The sequence below is a fragment of the Rattus norvegicus genome, chromosome 10 (assembly GCF_021556685.1).
Source record: "Rattus norvegicus strain SHRSP/BbbUtx chromosome 10, alternate assembly SHRSP_T2T, whole genome shotgun sequence".
NCBI classification, from domain to species: domain Eukaryota; kingdom Metazoa; phylum Chordata; class Mammalia; order Rodentia; family Muridae; genus Rattus; species Rattus norvegicus.
Window position 1 is genome coordinate 88,634,080 of NC_141543.1, and position 25,881 is coordinate 88,659,960.

The following is a 25,881-nucleotide window of genomic DNA, read 5'->3' on the forward strand; positions in this document are numbered from 1 at the left end:
GGAGTCCAGGCGCTCCTGGCGTGGCTCGCGGTCGCCGGGTGCAGCTGCCGGGCCAGAGTGCATGGAGGGGCTGCCGCCCCCTGCGCCCCTTGGGGCCGGCTTGCGGAGGACGGCATAGCGGTCACAGCATGGAGCAGGTCAGCGGATGCCGGATCCGGGCGCGTGTCTGAAAACCAGGGCAGCGGGCGCGGTGACCCGGCGAGGGTGGGCGAGGCGGGAGCGAGGGCCGGACCACGAGGGAGGGGTGCGGGCGCGGGAGCTCGGGGCGGGGCTGAGCTGGAGGAGAGGGATGGGGCCGAGAGACACGGAGCTGGTGCACACTTGCACACGGCGCGCTCTCGGGGCACTCCCCCATCGCTGATAACCAGGGAAGCACGCGCAGAGGGTACACTCTGCACCTCCTCCCTACATTTAGAAGCCCCCATCTCCAGTCGGGAAGGGAAGCCCCTAGACCTTGCTCGCTAAACCTAGGGCTGAGGGGACACCGGCTCTATGGAAAGGTGGCCATACAACTCCGTTGTCCCCCAGGTCCCCACCCTCCAGTGGGACTTAAAGATACAGCGGCCCTTCCCCCTACGTGTCAAGGGACTTCTCCCAGCCTGTCTGCCTCTTCTCCCAGTTACAGCAGCTGCAGCAACTGCTGCCACCATTTCATGACAGTGAGAAGATGGGGTGGGCTAGAAGGCTAGGCTCGCCACATGCGCCCCAAATGCAGCACTGCAGCTCTGGCCAGGTGGGCGGCTGCTTGCCTCTTACCCAGGTTCCTGGCATGGGACTGGGGTGTGGGCTAGGCTTAGTGGCCAGGGAAAGGCCCCTTGCTAGAGCTGTCACTCTGCATACTCTCCTGACCACCGACCCCCACCTCCGAGCCTGGCCAGTCAGGCCAGTGAGTAGGAGGCTCAGATTTTGGCTCACAGCCCTGGCTCTAAGAGGGGCAGCAACGGGTGGGGGTGGAGTGTCCACGATGCTCCCGGCCATGCTGTTTCTTTGGGGTCCTTGGGTGGGGTTTGGAGTGGTAGAGTTGGCTTTTCTGTCACTGGATGTGCCTGGAAATGCTGAACCTGCCCCCTATAACCATTTTGTCCCTGCTACAGGCTTCTTTCAGCTGCTTGGTGTGAGGTCCTGGCCTCTTAAGGTCTCTTCCCTTCTAGTGAGCTCAGGTTCCCCGCACTGTTGCAGAGGGGTTCAGGCATGGGCTACCTATGATGATGAAAAGTCAGTAGATGGATGACCCAAAATTCTGGGAGGTTGAGAGACATCCTGTGTTCTGATTTTCTTTCCCGGGCTGCGCTCTGAGATTTGGGGCGGGGTCATGGGTTGCTCTAGTCTCTAGGCCTGTTTGGCATCTTGGTCTTAATTTAAATGGCCAGTGGCAGCTCCCCAAGCAACAGGCCTGGTAGGGGGAAGGGGATACATCCCCTCAGTTATTACTACAGAGTACTGATGGAAACACCAGAAAAGGGGGGGGGGTCACTAAATACCGCTGAGTTCTCTAGTAAAAATCAGTTTTATGCTATATGAATTTCACCTCCATTTCTTTCAAGGGGGGAAGGGAGGCAAGGGCCAACACTACTTCCTGTCTCTTCAGCCCCACCCAAGTACTCCTCCAGGTGACCTATTCACTCCAGCATCTGCATGTTCTAGCTTTTCTGCTGTCATCTTCTTCCCCTTTCCCAAAGGACGGGCCTCATCTGGCTGGGTCCCCTATGCCGGTGTTACAGGAGTAGATGTATGAACCTGGCTTCTGACCAATAGGACTCCTGGGCTGACTCCATTGAGCACTGCTGGCAAGCCTGGGATGTGTGTCTCCAGGCCACTGTGAGAGCTGCCAGCTATAGAGAGGGGTGGCCTCTGTGGAAGAGCAAGACTACTCAGCCTGGGGCCTTCCAGATGTAGGCACTCCCTTGTGATGGGCGTGGTTGCTATGATCTGTGCCAGCCTGACACGTCTAAGATCTTGGGGTACTCTACGTCCAGTGCCCTGTCAGCCTCTCTGCCAACGGCTGTGCTCCAAGCTGCCTGAAGCCCGTGGTGGTTCGTAAGGGGTGCTTCAGAAACCAGAGCTGCAGCAGCTCCTATTTTAAGTTTCCCATGTGCCGAGCCCTCTTGTAAAGCAGAGAATCCTTTTATAGTGCACGAGCCTCCCTGGTGTGTCTGCTTGGTATGTGTGGATTCTGGCATGTAGGGTTTCCTAAAGGGGAGCCTGTCTGGAATCTCTCCCAGGGGCTGGATTTGCCAGGTTCCCCCAATCTGTGGCCAGCCCCTCCCCCTTTCCTCCCCAGTGGACTGCCCTCTGCTGCCCAGGGCTGGCTCAGGGCCAAAGAGGAGAGGGGCAGCTGCTGGGGACTTCCAGAGCGTCCAGGGTGTGTGTGTGTGTGGGGTGGTGGGGGAGTTAGGAGCTACCCACCCCTTTCCTCCTTCCTCCTTCCCTCCCTCTCTTTCCTTTTTCCTTGTCCCCTCTCCCCTCTACTCTCTGTACTTCTCTGAAAGGAAGGCACAGACCCTCCTATGTGGGTGCATGGGTCAGGGTGGGGTGGGGTGGGGTGGGGTGGAGTCTGGGTCGCATATAGAACTACAGAATCCCTACAACAGGAAGGGTCCAGCTGATGTGATCTTCCTCAGCCCCTTCTGTACCCTACAATAAAGAGCAAGGTCAGACTTTGATTGAGTCCTGAATCCGAGCTGGGAGAATCTCTTAGATTACTTAACCTCTCTGAACCTGCTTCCTCATTCACACAGTGGACCCAATTATATCCATTTTACAGTGATCTCAGGAGATTAAGTGGAATTAGATTGGAAAGACCATCAGACGTCATCGGCATTCGACACAGTTCAATCCCTTTCCCCTCCATCTTGTTCCAAAGCCCTGCTAGCAGGTTCTAGCAGGTTCTATGACCTTTGGGAGCCATTGCTTGCTTGTTTTTTTTTTTTTTAAAGATTTATTTCATTTATATAAGTACAGTGTAGCTGTCTTCAGACACACCAGAAGGGGGCATTAGGTCCCGTTACAGATGGTTGTAAGCTACCATGTGGGTCCTGGGAATTGAACTCAGGACCTCTGGAAAAGCAGTCAGTGTTCATAACCACTGAGCCATATCTCCAGCCCTGCAGCCATTGTTTAGAATAGTACTTGTGCTCAGTCCATGGTCCAGGGGCTTCACTGGATGATGACAAACGGTTAGGACCCTACTGTAGGGCAGAGTCCCCACCTGAGTCCTCATCTCTCTGTGCTACCTTATAGGTTTTCCTAGCAGGCAGGCAGTTCTGATGGCACACCTCCTGCTGTGACACTTGCCAGGGGTTGATACCATCAACCCAGGGAAACTGCAGCCTCCTGCTCCTGCTCCAAGCCTCTATCCAGGGTTGCTGGGCTAAGGACCTCAGCTGTTTGGCAAGTCCCTAATGCCTTTGGCCCCAACCTAGCCAGAGGTCTTTAGCCTCCCTTCCCAAGGTGTGCACCTTGGGATTACTGCCACAGGGACCTGGTGGCAGGTGGGGGCTGGCATCTTTTTGAATAATATTCCCACTGACTCCATTAAAAAACACGTTGGTTGTGGTGTCCCTCACCTTTAATCCCAGCACTCGGGAAGCAGCAGCAGGCTGCACTCTGTCAGCTCAAGGTCAGCCTCTAGTCTGCATAGTAGTAAGTTCCAGGCAGCCAAGGGTACATAGTGAGGCCATCTCAAGAAACAAGACAAAACAACCAACCCAACAAAAGCTTGTTTGCCCTGGCCTTTGCGCCAGCCATTCGCTCCCCCACCCCGCCCTTTGCCAAAGGCCTTCAAGGGTCTAAGCTTACCCCCCTAAGGCCACTTCCTTCTCTCCTCAGTACCCAGCCTCTCGTTTTGCTCAGGACTGTGTCTGCCCCACCATTTCAGCACCCGCCCAAAAGAATCATTTGTGGCTCCATTGCCCTCTCTAAAATAAGAATTCCTAGAGGGAGCACGTCTGTTTAATCAAACTGCCCCTACCCTTCCATCACATGCCATCCCATGTGCTTTGGAGGTGCACACGGGGGTGGGGGGAGCGGGACAGGGGGTTGTGGCAGCGTTTCCTTTGAGAGACAGACTTCCGAGGTTCTAGGAGCTGCAAGCCAGGGCGCCAAGAGCAGCTTTCTCATCTAGCCCCGCCTTCCTTTCTTTTTCCACCAGGGGGCAGTCGTTTCCCTATATGGGAAGGGCCGCTGCAGAGGCCAAGTTCACCGTCCTTTGACCCTTTAATCCACCCGTCCCATTTTACAGTTCCCAACGCATGGTAGCTTGAGAGACACCTTTTTAATTTTTTTTTTTTTGAGAAAAGGTCTTGTTACGTAGCCAAGGCTGACCTGAAACTTGAAGTGTTGTCCAGACTAGCTTTAAACTAATGACAGCTACCCTCCTACATCAGCGTCCTGTGGATGAAAGGTATGTGCCACCACACCCAACTCACTTCACAAGGATTTGACTTCACTGTAGTATAAAAGCAATACAAATTCAGCAGAAACTACATTCCATTATTATTTAAAAAAAAAAAAAAAAAGGTCTCATGTAGCCCAGGCTAGCCTAGAACTCTGTGTGCTGCTGGAGGTGACTTTGAATTTCTGATCCTCTTCCCTCCACTTCCCCAGAGCTGGGATCATAGATATGCATTACCATGCCCAACTTACACGGGCAGAACACAGGCCCTGTCCTCTGTGGCAGTGGGGCACACTTTGAAGCCCTAGTGGGAAACAATCTGGAATCTGCACTGTTTAACTCAACCAGGGTGCCCTGCGGGATGGGCCTGGGATAAACTATGTAGACCAGGCTAGCCTGGAACAAGCAGTGTACAGCTGGATGCCTCAGAATTCACAGAGACCTGACAGCTTCTACCTTCCAAGTGCTGGGATTTGACAAGGAATTTAGGGTGGTTTTGATGGAAGCGGAATTGCACTGGAGTGGGGTGTTTTCCTTACAGCTCCAGGGTGCTTCAAGTCTGTCCCTGAATGTGAGCCACCCTCCCTCTCTCACTGGTTCATGTTAAAGCGTAAGGCGGAAGTTCAGAGACGGCAACTAGGCCTCAACATCAGACCGAAGAGAGGGACCGGGCATCTCATCTCGGAGCTCCTGTGATGACACTGTAAACTCCTTGACAACTCAGGACTAGGCCCAACACCAGGAGTCAGCCCTATGGTCATCCCTGTGCTGTCCTCCCGGTATCTGTCCAGCCCTGAGCTGCTTTTCTTCCACTTAGTCTCCTCGCATGTGCCCTCAGTCTCCCTCCCAGGCCTATGCTTTCAAACGTTTGGTTTATTTTTTTAAATTATATTGTAGGGGATGGCTGTTTTGCCTCCATGTGTGTCTGTGCACCATATGTGTGCCTGATGTAGTGGAAACCAGAAGAGGCCATTCGGTCTCCAGGAACTGGAGTTACAGATGGTTGTGAGCCACCATGTGGTTGCTGGGAATTGAACTCAGGACCTCTGGAAGAGCAGTCAGTGCTCTTAACCACTGAGCCATCTCTCCAGCCTTCCAGTGTTGTTGCTTTCTTAACGTTTATTGATTGATTTGTGTGCACATGCATGCATACCTGCCTCTGTGTGCATCGGAAGTCAATAGCAAGAGTTTTTGGTTTTTGTTTTTTCCGGAGCTGAGGACCGAACCCAGGGCCTTGCACTTGCTAGGCAAGCGCTCTACCACTGAGCTAAATCCTCAACCCCGACAAGTTTGTTCTCAATTTTCACCACAAGAATTCTGTGAATTAAACTCAGGCATTAGCTTTGGTGACAAGTGTCTTAACCTGCTACCTCATTTTGCTTGGCCCTATATTTAAAACCACAACATTGTTTTAAAAGATATATTTATTACATGCATATCGGTGTTTTTGTCTGTATGCATGTCTGTGCACTCACTACTGTGATCTCACTGTGGAGATCAGAAAAGTACGTAAGATCCCCTTGAACTGTATTTACAGATGAGTGTGAGCTGCAATGTGGGTGCTAGGAACGGAACCTGGGTCCTCTATAAGAGCTGCTGACACAGCCCTCCTGCCGCCTTTAAAACACATGTTCTAGAGATTTATTTATTTGCTTATTGAGACAGGGACTCACTCTGTAGACCAGACTGGCCTTGAACTCACAGAGATCCCCCTGCCTCTGCCTCCCTAGTGCTGAGATTAAAGTTGTCCACCACTACATCAGGCTATTTATTTTAATTTTAGGTGGATGAATGTTTTCCTGGATATATGTATGTGTATCAAATTCGTATCTGGTACCAACAGAGGCCAGAAACAGGGGGTTGGGAGGATGGACCCCTAGAACTAGAGTTACCAGGAACCATGAGCTGCTGTGTGGGTGTTAGGAACCAAAGCTGAATCTCCTGCAAAAGCACCACGTACTTTTTTTTTTTTTTTGGAGCTGGGGACCGAACCCAGGGCCTTGCGCTTGCTAGGCAAGCGCTCTATCACTGAGCTAAATCCCCATCCCCGCACCAGGTACTTTTAATTGCAAAGCCGTCACTCCAGCCCCTCCTCCTCCATTTCTTTTTATGAGGCAGGGTCTCATTGGGTAGCTCAGGCTATCCTCAAACTTGCTGCCTAGACTATGATGGATGACTTCTGACTTGTCATCCTCCTGCCTCAGCTTCCCAAGTGCTGAGATCACAGGCCTGGGCCGCCATGGCTAGCTCTGGATCCCTGCTCCCATGGAGTCTCAGGTTTGAGCTATGCCATCTTCCATTCAAACTGCTGCCTGCCATGCCCAAGGCACAAGTGGATTGTCAGATAGCCTGCCCTGCTCCCCACTCTGCCGCTTTGCACCTACCGCCCCAGCACCTCCCTGCTCAGCTTCTCCCTCTCCCTGCAGCTCTGCCTGTCTGCATGGTTTGACCTCCATTGGCTCCTAGCAACTTACTAAAAATTCCCTCTGACCCACATGATGCCACATTCCTGTATCTCTCTTCTGTCTGTTCCTAAAGGCTGGTGTTCCTGCAGCTACTGTCCTGCATAGGGTCACCTCATCCCTTTTCCCCTCTAGGGACTCTTGAGCTGCTTCCCTGTGTCACTAGACTTCCACAACCCAGACTCTAACTCAAACCTGCCTTCCAGAGAAGGACCGGACGCAGGGTTTAAGCAGCCAGTGAATATTCCACCAAGTGTGGATTGAGTATGTAGAGTCTGAAGCTCAAATGCCTGGGTTCTAATCCTGTGTGTGTTTGCATAAGATACTTACTTAGTGCATGCCTATAATCTTGATATTATACTAAAGAAGCTGAAGCAAGTGGATGCTGAGTTCAAGGGTAGCATTGGCTAACTTGATGAGCTCCAGGCTAGACTAAGCTTATAGGTTGAGGACCTGTCTAAAAACTAAAAGGCAAAGGCAAAAGAAAAGGATTCTGGAAAGGTGAGTCAGTTAAGTGCTTACCATGCAAGTGTGGAGAATGTGAATTCAGATCCCTAGTGCTCATGGGACCAGGTGCAGCTGGGTACAGCAGCTCACATCTGGAATCCAAGGGCTAGGGGAGCAGAGATGGAGGCGGGGTCAGGGGGAGGAATCTTCAGGGTTCTGGGTTCAGTGAGAGACCCTGTCTATCTCAGGAAACAAGGTGCGATGTAATTGAGGAAGATATTCAATGTCAGCCTCAGCCTACACACACACACACACACACACACACACACACACACACACACACACACAGAGAGTATATACACACCCCACCCAGAAAACAAAAATCGCAAATGTATTTGTTGTACTATAGTTGGTTGAACCCTAGTTTCCTTATCCATTAAACAAAATAGTAGGGCTAGAGAGATGGCTCAGTGGTTAAGAGCACTGATTGCTCTTCCAGAGGTCCTGAGTTCAACTCCCAGAAATCACATGGTGGCTCACAATCATCTGTAATGGGATCTGGTGTCCTCTTCTGGTGTGTCTAAAGACAGCAACAGTGTACTTCTATAAATAAAAATAAAAATAAAAATAAAATGATAATACTCTGCATGGCAAGGCCTTCCTAAGTATTAGCATTCACTCAGTGTTAGCATTCACCTTGGATTTGGTGCCTGGCCTGTTCGTGCTCCTGGGAACATCCTACACAAATAGTCTAGTAGTCTAAGCCTTGAGGTTGTTCTAGATTCTTCTATCTCCTTCCCCCTTCACCTAGTAGGTTGCCAAATCCCAAAACCTCTGATATTTGTTGCTCCCTGCTCCTTACCTTATTCTGCTAAATCCCAACCCCCAGCCCTAACCTCCTTTCTGACCGTCTTCCGTTCCTGTCCTCCCTGTGTGCCAGAGAGAACATAGCACGCCACTATCTGAAGTTTCTGCCAAGCCAGGCCAAAACCTAAGTGCTGGAGCCCAGTCTCTCACATCCTCCTGTTTCCTTCCTCATCTCTCCACACTTCCTGTCTCCACACCACCTGAAGCCCTCCCTGTCTTTGTCCATGGGGAACCTTCACCCCAGAATGCCTTTCTCTCCATTCCCTTCATCCAGGTCAGTTCAGCCTTGAAACCCCACAGAGCTAGGGACAGCTCCAGCAGACAGCCCTCCTGCTTCTCCAGCCTTATGGGGTTGCTCTGGGGGTCTCACCATAGAATCATGGTTAAGGATGATCCAGCCGGGGGCTGGAGAGATGGCTCAGCGGTTAAGAGCACTGACTGCTCTTCCAGAGGTACTGAGTTCAATTCCCTTCAACCACATGGTGGCTCTCAACCATCTGGGGGATCTGATGCCCTCTTCTGGTGTATTTGAAGACAGCTACAGTGTACTTATATATAATAAATGAATAAATCTTTAAAAAGAAAAGAAAAAAAAGGATGACAAGCCCCTGAAGGGAAGGAGCAGGGCCTGATCCCTATAGTATCCTCAGTGTCACCCAGCCAGCCACACCCTTGCAGGTCACTTGCCCCCCTGAGGTAGGACTGAGTCAACAGCCATGACTGGGCTGGTGGAGGGGTTTAGATAAATGACTATAAAGGGGATTCCCAGGAGAATCATAATCCACTCACTGGGAGCGCTCTTGTCCCAAACCCCAAAGAACAAACCAGGAAGAAAATGGCTTTTGGGACGGATGGAGGAAAGTGCACAGGAGTTGGGGAGCTGGGATGGGGTTGGTGGGGTTCGAGGGGTGGGGGGCATATCAGGGGAAGAAGGACAGAGGAGATGGCTAGGAATGACCGGTGGGGGTGTGGGGGCGGTGCAGGTCAAGGTGCAGGAAGAGGTGGGAGGGGCAGCAGGGTGGAGAGTACCCTTTCTGGGAAGTGGGAGGGGTGGAGGAGGTTCGTGCTGTGCATTGTGGAGGGAGGAATTGGCCTGCCGGTCGGCGTGAGCTCACTTCCTCTTACTGCCTCCTGTAGGGTCTGAGGGCATCTGGCTCTGGAAAAAGTGAGCCAGGGGCACCCCAGGGGCCACCACCCTCCTCCCTGCCCCCACAGCCTCGCCTACAATCAGCTCTCCTTATAGAGACAACCCTTTGTTCTGGGAGGAAAGGACCCCGTGCCAGGGGGGCACTATGCCTTGGGACAGGCAGAGGGGACAGGAAGAACTGGCGCATGTGGTGAGAGGGAGAAGCTCCAGGCATTGTAACGGATTACAGTTAGGTGGTAGGAGGGACTTTTTAGGAGTAGAGAGGTAATTCTGGCTTCCGACCTCTGGGTGAAAGTTTGAGAAGTCTTTCTAAGAGAATCCTTTTAAGTGCAAGGGACTTAGTAAGGCATAACAGGAGTAGGGGTGGCCTGACTGATGTCCCCCTTCTCACAATCTGCAGCCCTGAGCTCTGAGCTGGAACAAGTAGCAAGGGTGGGCCTGGATCCGCCCTGAAGGTGCTGTTAAAACAAACATCCTTAGTGTATTCTCCTGGCCCAGGGGGTTAGCCTTTCTGCTCTGCCTGCCTTCCCTGAAATCCATCACTATCTCTTGGGGGTATCTGCTTCTTCCCCATCTCATAATCTGGGTCTAGGAATACGAAAGTAAGAAGCCTGGTGTGGCGTCAGTCATGATTACTGTCCCAATAGTCAGAAAGCAGAGGCAGAAGGATAAGGTTCGAGGTCACTCTGCCGAACCCTGTCTCAAGAACATCAAACCAATGGGTACCAAAGAAAGCCCAAAGCATCGCCAGGTGTAGTGTACCCTTTTAACCCCGGCACTAGGGAGGCAGAGGCAGGTGGATTTCTGTGAGTTGGAGGTCAGTGAATTCCAGGACAACCACATCTATGTGTTCTTTAAAAGAAGAGAGACAAAGAAAGACCCCAAACAAACAAACAAACAAAAACTCCTGTGAAAGGTTTAGGAAGAAGCCAGCATGGACTGGAAAAAAAAAGGAAGAATGAGAGTTAGATAACAAAAAGAACTTCCCAGCTCCATGAAGGATTGTGTGGGGGGTATGTGAGCCGGGGTAACAGGCTGGGGTTCTTTCCTTTGGAGGACTGTGAAGTGAGTGTCTGGCTCAGGCCGGGAATGTCTCTTTAGGGGTAGCTCCCAGCGAAGCAGGAAGGCTGGCTAGCGGTGGGAGTTTCTTCATAGGGCTGTCTTAGTGGAGCAGGTCTTTACACAACCAGAGATATGAACCATAGTACTCACTGTGGTGGGCACCAAAAGTCTGGGGTGTCTGTCAGACCTCCCTTCTCCCCTTGACTCGGCTACCACTGTGAGATCCTGTCTAAGATTCTTCCTGGGAGGTATCCTTTCTAGATGAGGGCCTATCCCAAACCATATCTGTTGTGCCTCAACTTCCATGACTTTCTAGAGCAGCACCTTTCTGATGCTGCAGTCCTTTCGTACACTTCTTCACGTTGTGGTGACCTCCAACCATAAAATTATTTTTGTTGCTATTTTTTTTTCCCCTTCCGGGCAGGGTTTCTCTGTGTAAAAGCCCTAGCTGTCTTGGAGTTCGTTTGTAGACAGGGTTGGCCTCAAACTCATAGAGATCTGCCTGCCTCTGCCTCCTGAGTGCTGAAAGTGTGCTCCACCACTGTCTGGTTTATTTGCTACTTGATAACTGTAACTTTGCTACTGTTATAAATCATAATGTAAATATCTGATATGCTACCCCTGCGAAAGGGCCCTTTGATTCCCCCCCAAAGGGTCACGATCCATAGGCTGAAAAACCGGTGCTCTGGAGTACTTCCACCAAGCTTTGACCGTTCTTTCCCTGTCTGAGATGAGGTCAGGATTGACCTCACAGGCTTTCTGGACCTCTGGGTCCGTTTCGGTCCCTTTCTGGCTGCCTTTCCCTGTGTCGTGTCTGGGTTTGGTGCCTCTTTCGGGTTCTTTCATTCTCTTTCGGGGTCACCAATTAACTTCTATCCGGGCAGGTCCCTTAGGGGCTTTCTCTCGGTTTCCCCTGAGACCTTGTCTCTGGATCAGGCTCGGTTCTGATCCATGGCTCCATGGTCCGCGTAGACCCCTGTGCCAGTCCCCTTTTCTGTGCAGCGCGTGGGGAGCTTCGAGTCTGGAGTTTGGCTTCTAGGGGCGGGGAGGGCCTGGGGGCGGAGCGATGAGAGCCCGCCCCTCTGTTCCCAGTCCCCCGCCCCCTGGGCCCGGGCCGGTGCCCCCAACAGTGCCCTGGCTGCTGACCGCAGAGCCTCCACTGCGGCCCGATGAATGGAGTCGCTTTCTGCCTGGTCGGGATCCCGCCGCGTCCGGAGCCCCGGCCTCCCCAGGTGAGGGTTGACCAGGGCCCGGGTCAGCTGGGCGGGACCTGGGAGGACGTCCGGGCTGGGGTCACTGCGCCCCCGTCGGAGGGCACTGCTGTGGGAGCTTGGTGTCCCGCTGGAAGAACAGCTGCGCTAGGCAAGGGCTTGGAGGGAGGCGCCGAGTAGGGGCCCCGACGGGCCCGGGGCTACCGAGCCGGGGGGGTCACACAGCTGGTGTTGGTGCCAGGCCCTGGGCGGCCAGGCAGCGGGGGTGGGAGGCCCGCGCCTTTTGTCCAGGATTTTCAGGCGGGGCGCCCGCCACGGTTTCCTCTGCCCAAGTTTTCGTTTTCCGTTGGCGAGGCCCCCGCACAGCTGGAGCCACAGGGAGTGGGGGAGGGGTCCCGGGGCAGGACGTCCTTAGCTCGCCCCCTCCGGGTGGAGCTGCGTTGTAGGCTTCGGGGCTCCGGACTGGGACCCCAGCCCTGCCCGGCCCTCCTCTCTGCCCGCTTCGGCTGTGGGTGGGTCCGGGAGTGGGGTGCCAGGGGCATTACTCAGCGCTGGGCTGCTCTGCTTGGGTTCTTTCATCTGCCAGCTGCTGAGGCTGGGAGGGGCCTTCACCTTCCCAACAGGGTCAGTCCCCTACCTTGGAGTCTGGCTGCCGGTCCTGTTTAAGCTCCCCCAGCTCACAATGGCAGAGTAAGCTGAAGGACTAAACAGTGTCTGGCCAATAGTTTTCCTGAGTTTGGAAAAGAAGTTCCCTGGTGTCCAGTCTGAGGGTCAAGACCATGACTGAACCACTCCCTCTTTTGACACTCCAGCGGGCTCCTGCCCTCGGGGTGTTGGTCCAGCGGGCATATACTTTGCAAACTTTTTAGGAGACTCTGGTGTCTGGACTAGATGTATTAAGTTCTCCCTCAGTCGGCTTCCTTACCCCTCCCTCCAGCCAAAATGTGTTTCCTAATTATAAACTTGAAATTCAGGATGGACAGGGGGCAGGAGTGGAGGTCATTAAGCTTGAGTTCTTTGGATTCTCCCCCTAACCAACAGTGTACTTCATCCTTGTCCCCTTACTGCGTCCACCCATACCCTCTGTGGGTTTCTAGTGGGTGACCTCTCCCCACTGCCAGGGAAACAACCCCATTTTCAAAATGGCCAGAGCTGACGGCAGGAGATTTGAAACTCCACTCCAAAACTAGTCATTTGGCCTGCAGACTTGGTCCAAAGGCCCCTGGCCCTGGTGGCTTCCTCCAGTTGCCCACATGTGGTTGGATCCACCCCCCCACCCCCCCCAGTTGGCTGGGATCTCTGAGGTCCTGTGTTCCAGGCCCTGTCTTCTCCTTTCAAGTGATGAGAACAGTGGATCACCTCTACGAAGTGCTAGACTGGAGGGTCTCAAAGTGTGTGTTTGTTAGTAAAGCATTAGTTTTAGTTACTTTTTTTTCTTTTATTTTACTTTTTGCTTTTTCAAGACAAGGTTTCCTTGTGTAGTCCTGGCTGACTTGGAACTCTCTCTGTAGACCAGGCTGGCCTCCGAATCAGAGATCCACCTGCCTCTGCCTCCCAAGTGCTGGGATTAAAGGTGTGCCCCCTCTTGCCTGGCAATGCTAGTCCCTATTTTACTGGTAGGGTTTGACCTAAAGGTGTGGTGATATTGTTGGGCTGGAACCTGAGTTCTGGTGGTCATTATAATAAAGCTGGAGGAGGGGAGCACTGGAGAGATGGCTTAGCCTTTGAGAGCACTGATTGTTCTTCCAAGAAGACCTGGGTTCAATTCCCAACACCCACATGGCAGCTCCCAACTCCGTGTGACCATAGGATCCTCACAAACACATGCAGGCAAAGCGTCAGTGCACATAAAATATAAAGAAGTAAATTATAAGAAAGAAGGTTTGGGGGAATGGTCTCAGGAAGACAGCTTGGTTACTGCTGGGGTGGGGCAGGTTACGTGGTCCCCAGAGCCGCTGAGGGAACAAGTCTTTCATGAGGTAGTATGGATGAGGTCTTCTTCCTCTCTCAGGGCAGCCCTGAACGCATGGTGAAAGGATGCGGTGTTGTTGGCAGAGTTGGTGTGGGGGTGAGGGAGGGTGCGGCATAACAAAGTCAGGCCCTGTGGGGGTGGGCAGTGGGGTTGCTTCATCTCTCATTGCAAGGATACTTTGAAACTTCTTGTGTAAAGTTAAAAGACTGCAGCTGGGCGTGGTGGTGCCTTTAAGCCCAGCAGAGAAGCAGGGGCAGGGGCAGGCAGATGTTGGAGTTTGAGGCCAACCTGGTCTACATAGGGAGTTTCAGGACAGCCAGGGGCTACATAGAGAAACGCCAGGATGACGATGACAACACACCCATGACGACGATGACAATGATGATGATGATGAAGATAAATATAAAAGACAGACTACAGAGTGGGTGACTGGACTAAGTGTTGGGGTGAAGGATTGGGGCTGGCTATTCAGGAGAGCTTTCCAGGGGCAGGTTTGTGAACTGCAGCACCCCAAAGCAGTCTGTGCACGGTACAGGGATGTTTCCTCCCGTAGGTGGATTCCGGCGATGCTGGACCCCAGTGCAGATCTCTAGAGAGACCCAGAGAGCACGCAGACATTCAGATGAGCATGTGCCTTAGTGCTAGAGAGTTTTCTTTTTGAGATATTCACTATGTAGCCCAGGCTGGCTTTGTCTGTCTCAGCCTCCTCAGTGATTATGGCTAAGGTCTGATAGCAGTTCCTCTGGGGCCGGATCTGCATAGCTCATTCTTTTATTTGTCAGATTATCCCCTCAAGGTGGGCACTGTCTTCCTCGCCCCATTTTACAGTTGAGGACACTGAGGCGCAGTTAACTAGTAGTAAAGAACAGAGCAGGGGAGGAAGGGGCCACCTGGTTCTAGAGTCCTGACTGACCGTCAGTCCAGCTGCCACACCCCCTTGAGTCTGTGCCCATTTAGGAGAATCCACATCAAGCCATCCTCCTGCTGATTTGGAACTTGGTTGCTTGTTTTGTTGGTTGTCAGGGTGGCACAGCCTTAGGTATCTCTCAGTGATTATGGGTGGGGAATCATTCCATGGTCTTCAGCCTCCCTCCCCCACCCCCAGGCTGGCCACCAGAGCTCCAGCCTGTGGTAGTCCCTTGGCATTCTCTGTCCCTTGTGCATCAGCCCTGCTTTGCTGTCTGCAGTGGTTCAAAGGTGAGGGATTGGCTCTGTCAGGGATTTAGACAAAGCCTGGTTTTAATTATCCTGCTCTGCCACCCCGACTCTGTCATGAATAGGGCCTGTGGGAGCTGGCACTGCCTCTCCCCATGCTCACTCCCCACCCTTCAAACAGCCCGACTTTAGATCCAGGCCCCTGTTTCTGGTGAAATTGTGCCAGCGTGTCAGCAGGGCAGTGCCAGGCTGTACTGGGAGTACATCTCTGCCATCCAGGGCAACATCGGGGCCCAGATGGCCTTGGCTTTGGACATAGTAGGGTTTGAGCTACTTGGGAGGGGATGTTCACTACCTGTCAGCGTGGTCAAAACGAAAGGGCCTATCTTGTTCCGCTTCTCATGCTACAGTGGGAAAGGATGCTGTATGGTATCTTGCTCCTCAGCCTGTGAGTGGCAGGTGAGGACTCGGGTCCTCTGAGGCCTAGGCTCTCAGAGTTCTGTCCATGGCGCTGTTTCCCCCCACACCCCACCGGTGCTAGTCTCTGGGACTGAGTCCTGGGGGCTGTGGCAGAGATGAGTGGACAATGTGTCCTGTTCATCTGTGTCCTAACGCCCGGCACAGTGCCTGGCACAGGGCAGCCCTCCATAAATGTTTGCAGAATGCAAGCCAGAAGCCTCCCCCACTGGTCTCCTGGGGTGACCTGGGCCTAGCTCTCTCCTGGGCATTGGGATGGGAGACTTGTCAGTCTCCCTGTCAGACTTGAGTGAGTCAAAGGCAGGCAGATCTATAAAATATGCTCATGGTGTTTAATGGTGGGCAGGTGTGTTACTGCATCCCAGTCACACGAAGAGATTCCATGGCTTCCTAAGGTCGCACAGTGAGAGACAAAGCCCAGGCGCTGAGCACATTCTTAACCTCATTCCAACTGACGAAAGGTGTCATGTCTGTCTTGTTACCCACACAGTCTGGCACCCAGCCAGCACCTAGAGAATGTTTGTTGACTGACCGACTGACTAACTGGATGCATAAATGGTGAGACAATGTGTGACAACCCACAGAATCCTGCACCCATCCTCAGCACGTAGGAGGGTTAGGGTCTTGGGAAGACAACCTGGGAGGGTTGCTGTGTTGTCTGCACAGAGTGCCAGAGCCGAGCCTAGGGAAGAAGGGAAAGTCTCCGAGGGCCTCCTGTCACCACTGCCTTCCAAGGCTACCAGGTTCCTCTGCCTCCAAAGCTCCTGGCTCTACTGTTTCACTTGACTCTAGATTTCCCAGAGGTCTGAGGCAAGTCTGTAGGCTGAATCAAAGGCCAGCCTCACAGCCATCACAGTCCCGAGGTGCTTGGCTCTGGCTTAGCTTAGGATTGCTAGCCTAAGCTAGCTCCGTGCTCTGCTACCTGGCCCTGTGTCCAGCTGTCCTCTCTGTCCTCCTCCCCCTGCCTTGGCCTCCTGCCGGGATTAAAGGCCATGCACCACCAGCCTGACTGAGAGCTGAGGCTTGAGTCTTGGAGCCTTGTGCATCCGAGACAAGTGCTTTCTCACCGTCTATATGCCTGGCCCGTGTTTACTTTTATTTTTTCTTTTCTTTCTTTTTTTCCGGAGCTGGGGACCGAACCCAGGGCCTTGTGCTTGCTAGGCAAGCGCTCTACCACTGAGCTAAATCCCCAACCCCTTATTTTTTCTTTTAATTTACTTTATTATTTTATGCATATGGGTATTTTGTCTGCATGTGTGTCTGTGTACCACATGTGGTGGTTAGAGGAAGGCATCTGATCCTCTGGAACTAGATTTTTACATGGTTTTGTGAGCCACCATGTGGGTGCTAGGAATCAAACCTAGGTCCTCTGGGAGAGCATGTGACACTCTTAACCACCGAGCCATCTTTCTAGCCCTTCTACTTTTTATTTTGAGACAGGATCTTGCTTAAGTTAAGGAGGCTGGCCTTGAATTCGCTCTGTAGCCAGGTCAGGCCTTAAATGTCCACTCTCGTGAGTCAGTCACGGGATTATAGTTCTCTCAGCCAGCTGCACGGTTATCAGCTATTTATCTCTCAAGGAGCAGGTGTTGGATTCCCAGCCTGCGTCTGTCCTAAACCATGGGCCCAGGGATATCTCCAGCTTCCTTTGACTCTTAATTACGTACTTGGGCTATTGGGTCACCCTTCCTTTCTGTTCTTTTTTTTCCTGGTCTAAGTTAGCGTTAGTCAGTCAGGCCCCCCAGGCTGCAGCTCCATCTGCTCTTAGGGACCTGCGCACTGTGAGATATTTGGCATTCTACCCTCTGACCCAGCAGATGGGCCCTGGAAGATGAGGGCCTGAGGCCTGGGCCTGGGGCCTGGGCCTGGGCCTGGGCCTGGGCCTGGTATGGCCCTCAGGCCCTTGGGAGTCTGGAGCACCCTATGGTTGCGTGTTTAGGTTGGGCCTTACCCTCTTCATTCTTGTTTTAACTCTACCCCATCGTTACTGTGTGGCTTTGGACAGTGGCCTCCAATTTTTCTTTCATGTGGACTTGAGGCTTGAATCTTACACATGCTAGTCAAGCACTTTGTGACTGAGCTGTATCTGAGCTCTTGAAGGCCTCTATTTTTTTTTAAACCTCAGATACGATGAGGCTTGAGCCAGGGGAACCAGGCCAATCTCTATTGGCAGCCAGTGTTAGGCAAATAATAATCAATGAATGGGCATGAGAGCACAGGCTTTGGAAGCCATGAGCTGTAACCACAGCACAGCTGGCTCAGTAGCACCCATTAGCTGGGGGTGATAACTCACATCTCCCATGACCCTAAAGAGTTATGGATCAGAAGTTCAAGATCATCCTTGGCTATGTAATGTGTTTGGGGCTAAGCTGGGTTACATAAAACATAATCCTAGGGGCTGGAGAGATGGCTCAGTGGTTAAGAGCACTGACTGCTCTTCCTGAGGTCCTGAGTTCAAATCCCAGCAACCACATGGTGGCTCACAACCATCTGTAATGAGATCTGATGCTCTCTTCTGGTGTGTCTGAAGGCAGCTACAGTATACCCATACAATAAAATAAAATCTTAAAAAAAAAAAAAAACATAATCCTAACCCTAGTGGGAGACTGGAGGCTTACCACCAGTTCCTCCCCCCCCCACCCCCCGGGCGGAGCTGGGGACCGAACCCAGGGCCTTGCGCTTGCTAGGCAAGCACTATACCACTGAGCTAAATCCCCAACCCCTCACCACCAGTTCAAAGTAGGCATTGGTTACCTTGTGACCTCCACAACAGACTAAGCTACAAAGGGACACCTGCTTTAAAAGCCAACAAAACCAAGCACGACAGCAAATAAATGAAAACTTCAAGATACCAAACCAACAGAGGAGTGAGATACAGCTCGGATGGTAGAGGCTTGCCCCGCTCGTACAAGCCCTGGGTCTGCAGTGGATTGAGCGAGCACAGTAGTCAGGCCTATACTCTCAGCACTTGGGAGGTGGAGGCACGAGCATCCGAAAGAAGTTGAAGATCGTCCTTGGCTACATAATGTGCTTGAGGCTAACCTGGGCTACATAAGACATTGCCATAAACAAACAAAACAGACATTCATGGTCAGAGTAATCTGAAGAGAAATGAGCGTGCCTGGAAGTAGTGAGGCCTCCATCACTGGAGGTACCCAAGCCCTGCTGGACAATAACGTGGACAGGTGATAATTCCGGCACTGAGCTAAAGGTCAGGGCAGAACCCCCTGGGGGGCACTGCTTGGGTATTTATGCTGTGTCACGGCAGTTAAAAGGACTGTTTCCTGGACTTGTGCACACTGGGGACTGAGCCTGTGGCCAGATGCCTGGTCTGGAAGGAGCACTAAAGGCTGGCCACTATGGTTGGGGCTAAGTGACTCTTCAGAGGCCAGGTATTTCTGAACAGGCGGACTAGAAGAAGCCAGGAAAGCCTTGTCTGATATAATGTGGTCTGGTAGGAGGTCATTGTAGAGCCAGAAAGACTGGGTGACCGAGGAGCAGGGAGGCATTAGGGCCACTGGTCCTGGGGGCTGCCTGCTCATCCTGGATTTGAGTGCTAAGGGAGGGGAGTTTCCTGGCCCACCAACACAGCCTCTCATGTAGCAGGGGCCTGCCTCAGCTGCTCACTGGAGCAGAGTCTGGCCCGTAGGAGCGAAGCTGGGAAGGAAAGCCTTATGCCCAGTGCATTCGGGGGCATCTGGGGGTCGGGGGAACACTGGAGCCTTTGTTGACAGCTGCCAGGAATCTGGCGGAGGAGCTGGCCCTGGGTTTGGCTGGGTTCTCCACAGACTGGCCCTCTTTGAAGTGACCCTTTCAAAGCTCAGCCTGTGTTCTTGAGAGGAGAGAGAGCTTGGGCAGACTGGGCAAAGGGCTTGCTGGCCTCTGTGGCATGGACATGGGGCAGGAGCCCTGTGGGGACCAGGAATGTGGTGGGCTGGGGTACATGTTAGAGCCATGCCCAACGACTAGGGGTCTGACCCGTGACAAGTCAGGGTGTCATTTTAGGGAACGGTAGAATTCCTTCTGGCTGGTGACCGGTTTCTTTCACCCAGCAATTTGATTTCTGTCTGTATTGGGCTCCCAAACCAGCACTGTCTTCTTGTTAATTTCTACCACTGCTGGGAGAACCGCTTGGGAGACTAGGGCAGGACCACAGGACCGGGGGCACATAGAGGGGTGGAGTAGGGATTTGTGTCAAAGAGGCTTCCCCACTCCTTAGAGCCTTTAGAAAGCTGGGGACCCCGCTTCTGAGCAGAGACCCCTACCTCTGAGTGGAGACCCCACCTCTGAATGGAGATTCCCCCGCTTCTGAGCAAAGACCTCTGTCTTCCCCAGACTTCTTATCAATGAGGAGACAATAATGGCTTGCCCAGGGGAGAGAGGGAAGGAGAAGAGTAGAACAACTAATCAGAGAGGGCACCGTTCCCAACTCCCTGTTTATCCTTTAGGGAACGTGAGGCCCAGAAAAAAGGCAGGCACAGAAGAGAGGGAGGCAGAACAAGCGCGAGCTGTCGTGAGAGCTAGGCCGGGTGACAGGAGGCCAAGGCTAAAGGATCAAGAGTTCAAGGCCTGGACAGTTGAGACTCTTCTTGAAGTTAAGAAGAAAGCTAGAAGAGGACTGGCGGTGTATATCAGTGATAAGTGCTTGTCTGGTGTGCACAAAGGCCTGGGTTCAACCCCCAGCACTGGATAAACTGGGCGGTGGTGCACGCACGTAATCCCAGCACTCCGGGCAGATACTGGGAAGTTAGAGTTCAGGACCATCCGCTGCTCCATCTCCATGAGGCTGTGAACCCACAGAGATCTGTTTGCCTCTGCTTCTGAGTGCTGGGATTAAAGGCTTGTGCCACCACGCCGGGCTTAATTAACTGAGAGAGAGAGAGAGAGAGAGAGAGAGAGAGAGAGAGAGAGAGAGAGAGAGAGAAAAGAAAAGGTGACATCCAGGTAAAGAATGAGGGGGTTTCCTGAGGGGGACTCTGGGTGTTGGGGCGGAGTGGTGTGGACAGGGGAAACAGACCAGTCAGCCAGATAGGCCCTTGTCCCACCCTGATGCACTGCTTCCTCTCTTCCTCCTGACTGTAGCCATGAGATCTAATGACCAGATCTCACTGCCTAGTAAACTGTAGCACTGTAGAGTGTTTTAAGTATTCCGTAATGGTCACACGTTGAAACTGCACAGTGATGCAATTCTTTGAAAGTGTCACTTAAGACACGAACTGTCCTCACACTGAATTGAGGAAATCTTTTGGAGGCGTGGCCTCTGGTTCTTCCCCCAGAAGGGGTGGGGCTTTCTTTGCTGCTCCCTGTATCTACACAGCTGAGCTCTCATTAGCTCTAATGAGACCTTGGCTGTGGGCCCCTGCTGGGCTGCACCTGGGGGAGGAGTTGTGACAGCTAAGGGTGGGCAGGTGTACAAGAAGGAAGCGATGGGGATAGGTCACCCAGGCTGATGACAGAGCCCATTCATCCACTTCCTCCCTCCGCAGCCTTCGCCTCCTGCACTGGGTCCCAGGGACCCAGGTCGCTCAATGCTAGGTACTAGCTTATCTGAGGGACCAGGCTCAGCCTGGGGCTGCCAAGGACATTCCCAGGCACAGCTGGCATAGTGTTCCTCTTGTCCTCCTCCAACTACAGCCTGGGGCAGCAGAGGAGGCGAAGTGGCTTGGGAAAGATTGGGCAGTGACCGGATCTTCAAGCAAACCAGCCTTCATTTCATGGGTGGTCATTACTTGTAAGCACCCTGGGCTCCACACAGCCCTGCCCTCAAGGGGTTCCTTGTCTGCTTTTCCTATTGCCCAAAAGCCAGACAAAAAGACTCCACTAAGATTTTTATAAACAATGGCCTGCGAGATTCCTGTCTCCATTACCTGACAGTCCAGACTGTTCCCACGGCCCCTTGCCTAAAATATCATGGTATAAAGACCCGGGCTGGCCCAAGGAGCAGTGGTACAGAGTCAGAAAGGGGACTAGAGCCAAGGCGAGTAAAACACAGATTACGGATTCAGCTTGGATCTCGGTGACCCCGCGTGGTGCTGTTTTTCTTTATTTACTTACATCAGTCTTTTGACAGGGTCTGTGTAGTCTTAGCCAGGCTGGAGCTCGAGGGAAATCCTCTTGCCTCTGCCTCTGGGGTGCTGGGGCTGCACATTGCTTAGCCTACAGGAGCTCACTTTGAGTCTGTAAATGCTTTATAGTGGGGGCTGGAGAGATGGCTCAGCAGTTAAGAGCACTGACTGCTCTTCCAGAGGACCTGAGTTCAATTCCCAGCAACCACATGGTGGCTCACAACCATCTGTAAAGAGATCCGATGCCCTCTTCTGATGTGTCTGAAGACAGCTGCAGTGTACTTATATATAATAAATGAATAAATCTTTAAAAAAGTGCTTTATAGGGCTGGAGAGATGGCTCAGTGGTTAAGAGCACTGACTGCTCTTCCAGAGGTCCTGAGTTCAATTCCCAGCAACCACGTGGTGGCTCACAACCATCTATAATGAGATCTGGGGTCATCTTCTTGCCTGCAGGCACACATGCAGACAGAAAGCTGTATGATGTATACATAATAAATAAATAAATATTTTTTAAAAAAAGTGCTTTATAGTGGCCCTTGAACATGCATCTGTAGTGCCTTTAATACTTTACAAAATTATGTTTGTTTGTTTATTGAGACAGGGTCCCTCTGTGTAGCCCTGGCTGTCCTAGAACTCACTCTGCAGACCAGGCTGGCCTTGAACTTAGAGATCCACACACCTCTGCCTTTCAAGTGTTGGAATTAAAGGCTTTCACCACCAATACCTGACCTTTTTTTTTTTAACTTTAAAAAAATTTAATATCTCTAGATGTTTTATGTGCATGGATGCCTGTGCACCACGTGTGAGCCTGGTGCCTAAGGAGGCCAGAAGAGGGCATCAGATCTCTTGGAGTTGGAGTTACGGAGGGTTGTGGGCCACCATGTGACTGCTGGGAGTCAAACCCAGGTCCTCTGGAAGGGTAATTGATGTTCTTTGGTGCCACCTCTCCAGCCTTGGAATTTTTTTTTTTTTTTGAGACAGAGTCTAGTATATCTCAAACCTATTTCAAACTTGATTGGTAGCCAAAGATAATTTTGAACTTCTAGTCCTCTGACTCCACCAAATGCTGCTGTTACTGGAATGTACCACCATGATGGCTTATGTAGAGCTGGGAACCCAACCCAGGGCTTCATACACACTGTGGAAGAATTCCAGCCAATGAGCCATACCCCAGTCCTAAGTGAGAACTCTTCAGTAAAATTCCTTCTGTTGGGTGGGTGCTCAGAACCATCACTAGGCAATTGTATGTTTATTATAAAAGCAAAATAAAAAACAAACCAAATTCTGAGAGAGAGAAAATATGTTGCCAGCTTAACAGACAGATCGTTCTGAATCCTACAGCCTTTCTGTAGTTACTGCCATACTGCCTGACACAAAGCATATGGGTGGCCACCTCCCACAGCCCAGCATAGGCCCACCTATCCCAGAGCAGAGAGCTGCAATCCAAGGAGGGCTAGCATAATAAGGGAGAGGAAGACATCCCTGCTGGTGGCTCTGGTAAACACACACACACACACACACACACACACACACACACACACACACACACAGCATGGGTGTGAGTCTCAGCTCCTCCCACCTTTAAGCTGTCTGTTGTTGGACAGGTTTCTAACGTCTGCTGGGATGGCTCAACTCCTCCAGCATTGGTAAACCTCGCCTCCTCCACAGTCATGCCTTCTTGAAGCTTCTTAGAGAAGCCTGTGTTTACTGATAGGATCCTGGGGTAGGATAGGATCCCAGCACTCCAGAGGCTGAGATAGGTGGATCTTTGAGTTCAACGTTAAGGCCATCCTGCTCTACAGAGCAAATTCCAGGAGAGTTAGGGCTACATAGTGAAGACCTTGTCTCAGACAGACAGACAGGCAAAAAAGAACCCTGGGGTTCCTGACTCCATGAAGAGCAAGCCTTGACCACAGATCCAGGGCATGAGGTACTCTAGAGCCACCAGTGGTGACCTGGTGACCTCTTCCCCTCCCACCGAACTCTTTAAGACAGGGTCTGTCTAGCCCTGGCTGTCCTGAAACTCACTCTGTAGACCAAGCTGGCCTTAAACTCGCAGATGTCTGCTTGCCTCTCCTTCCTGAGTGCCAAGATTAAAGGCATGTGCCTATCACACCCAGCCCCTTACATGTACCTTTGTGTTAGGCAATATGGCAGTGACCACAGGAAGACAGGTGTGTGTGTGTGTGTGTCTGTGTGTGTGTGTGTGTGTGTGTGTGTGTGTGTGTGTGTGTGCCACAGCACATAACCGGGGCCGGGCAGTTCTCGACTTCTATCTTGTGGGGTCTAGGGATTGGTCTCGTTTACATATTTATGTTTCCCTTATTTGAGTGGTTAGTGTTGTTGTTGTTAGTGCACGCAGGCGGTGGTTTGCCTGCGTGTGTACTGTGTGTGTCTGGTGTCTGAGGAGCTCAGAAGAGGGACTCGGGTTACTTGGAACTGGAGTTACAGATGGTTGTGAACTGCCAGGTGGGTGCTAGGAATTGAACCCAGGTCCTTCGGAAGAACAGCCAGTTACTCTGAACCACTAAGCCATTTTTCCAGCCCCTGGTGGTTGTTGTTGCTTTAATTGATTATTAATTTTTGAGACAGAGTCTCACCAGGTTGTTGAAGCCTGGAACTCAGTGTGTGTCCTAGGCTGGCCTTGAGTTCTCAGTGACCCCTGCCCCCTGACACCACATCCCCAGTTCTGGGGTACAGGCACCCTCAGCTTGGGCATTTTGAACCCCAAGTCCCCATCTGCTTTGTTTGTTGCACATCTACCCCTTTGATCTTTAGAAATTCAGACTGCTTTTAATTTCCGCAAATCCTTTGGGGATTGAACTAAAACTTGCTGAGCAGCTCCTAGATGGCCAGGCCTTCAGCTGAGTCCCCTGCAGGACCCTGCAGGATCCCTTACAGCTCAGGAGGTGGAGGCTTGGAGAGGGACTGGGTGAGACCAGGGCTACACAGGGTGGAGACTGAGCCCCAGGCTCTGAGGCCCTTCTTTACCTAGTGTGCCAACCCCTCCATCTAGAGCCCCACTTGGTGAGAACCTTTCCATGGTCCTAGATTAGAATCTGAAATTTGAATTGTTTGGGGACACATAGGGGACAGGATAGGGCTGCAGTTCCACTCTCAGGCCCTTAAGCTTAACGTGTGTACCTTTGGGGCAGGGACTGGTTCAGATGTTGCCTAAGTGCTCAGCTGTGTGAGCTCAGACCTTTGCATTTCCAGAAAGCGAGGCTGACCTGGGGCTATGGTAGTGAGGAATGGCGTCCCAGAGAGGCAGAACCTTATTAGGGCAGTGATGGGAATGGGGAGGTCTCCAGCAGCCCCGAGGCATCTTTGGGGTTCGGCTCTGCGGTGACTGGTGACTGATGATGACCAGCCTTATGGATTTAGAAAAGGCAGCCTCTTCAGCTTGCGGGTGCTGCCTAGGGTAGAGTGATCATTCCGCCCCAAACTTGCTGGTAGGCAGGGATCCACCAGTAAGAGGTGCCTGCTGCTCTTATTTTGCATGGCCACGCCTCTCATTTTCACAGCTCAGCCCTGTCAAGCAGAAGCGGTTTCTGCCCCCTGGGCTCTCACCTCATTTCAAGCCCGGTGCAGTTTGTTCCGTGGGGCGGGGTGGGGGCGGGGGGCTGCGACCCGGCTGGCAACCTAGCTGCACTATTCATAGCTCCGGGGCAGGCGTACTTCGCATATTTGTCGCTCCTCACGTCTGGCTGGACCATCCCGCTCCCCCTTCCCCGTCCCCTACTCCCTTCTGTTCTCATCTTATCCTTTCCGCTTATCTCAGCTGCCTTCTTGTAGCCTGTGCACGCAAGCACGCTAAAGCCCGACAGCTGGTGTCTCTTTGGGCTGGGCCTAGAGGAAGAAACTGATAGTTAGGGTGCATGAGTTGAGGTGGCCAAGAGCTAGGCTTGGCATGCCATAGGTGACTGCCACAGGAAGAAGCATCTGGCAGGGATATGACACACAGCAGGACCTGGGCCTACCATTCAGCTGCCAGGTGAGGTGGGGAGACTAATCAGGAGTCATGGGAAGGAGACAGGACTGGAGAATATAGGCAAGTACTTGTGTCTAGCATGTTTGAAAACGTGAGGAGGGCTTGTAGCTGGAACACGGAATATGGGGCTAAGGCATGGCTATATGGAAGCAGATTCCTGTCTATCCCTGTGTGCCCCGCCCCCTTACTTCTTGACGCCAAAGTTCCCACCAAAAAAGGACAAAAAACTGAAGTATGGGTGCGGTAGCACAAACCTGTCCCCAGCACTTGAGAGCTGGAGACTCGAGGATCAGAAGTTTAAAGTCATCCTTGGCTAACCGGAGCTACGTGGGACCCTGTCTCAAAACAAACAAGAAAGAGTTGAAGTAGTCTCTGTACCCGGTGGGCCCACAGAGGGAGGGGTGGACACCCCAGGGATGAAAGCATTGCTGGCTCCTCACCCCCAAGTTCAGAAGCTGATGCCCACCTGGGCCACACTGTCCCTTCAAAGCAGACACAGTCCTGGCCTCCCAGGTTAAAATCGCCTCATAAACATACATGGCCCAGGAGGGTGCCCAGAGACCTGGCATTGGTTGGGCACCAGGACAGTATGTGTGTGAAGTGACTTTAAACAAATCTTTTTTATCGAG

At 52.2% G+C, this 25,881-nt stretch overlaps 1 protein-coding gene across 8 annotated transcripts in view; it reads left to right on the plus strand.

The window, feature by feature from the left end:
• The window catches only part of Arhgap23 (Rho GTPase activating protein 23), a 101,749-nt gene continuing 75,868 nt past the window's right edge, over positions 1 to 25,881 (plus strand). For 5 of the 8 annotated variants that reach the window (XM_087572184.1, XM_087572193.1, XM_087572179.1 and 2 more), the window contains exon 1: positions 11,498 to 11,610. Coding sequence is in view for 7 of the 8 variants with exons in the window: in XM_087572193.1 (XP_087428319.1) it covers positions 11,548 to 11,610 (63 nt within the window). In the remaining variant the exon portion in view is untranslated. 8 annotated transcript variants of the gene reach the window in all.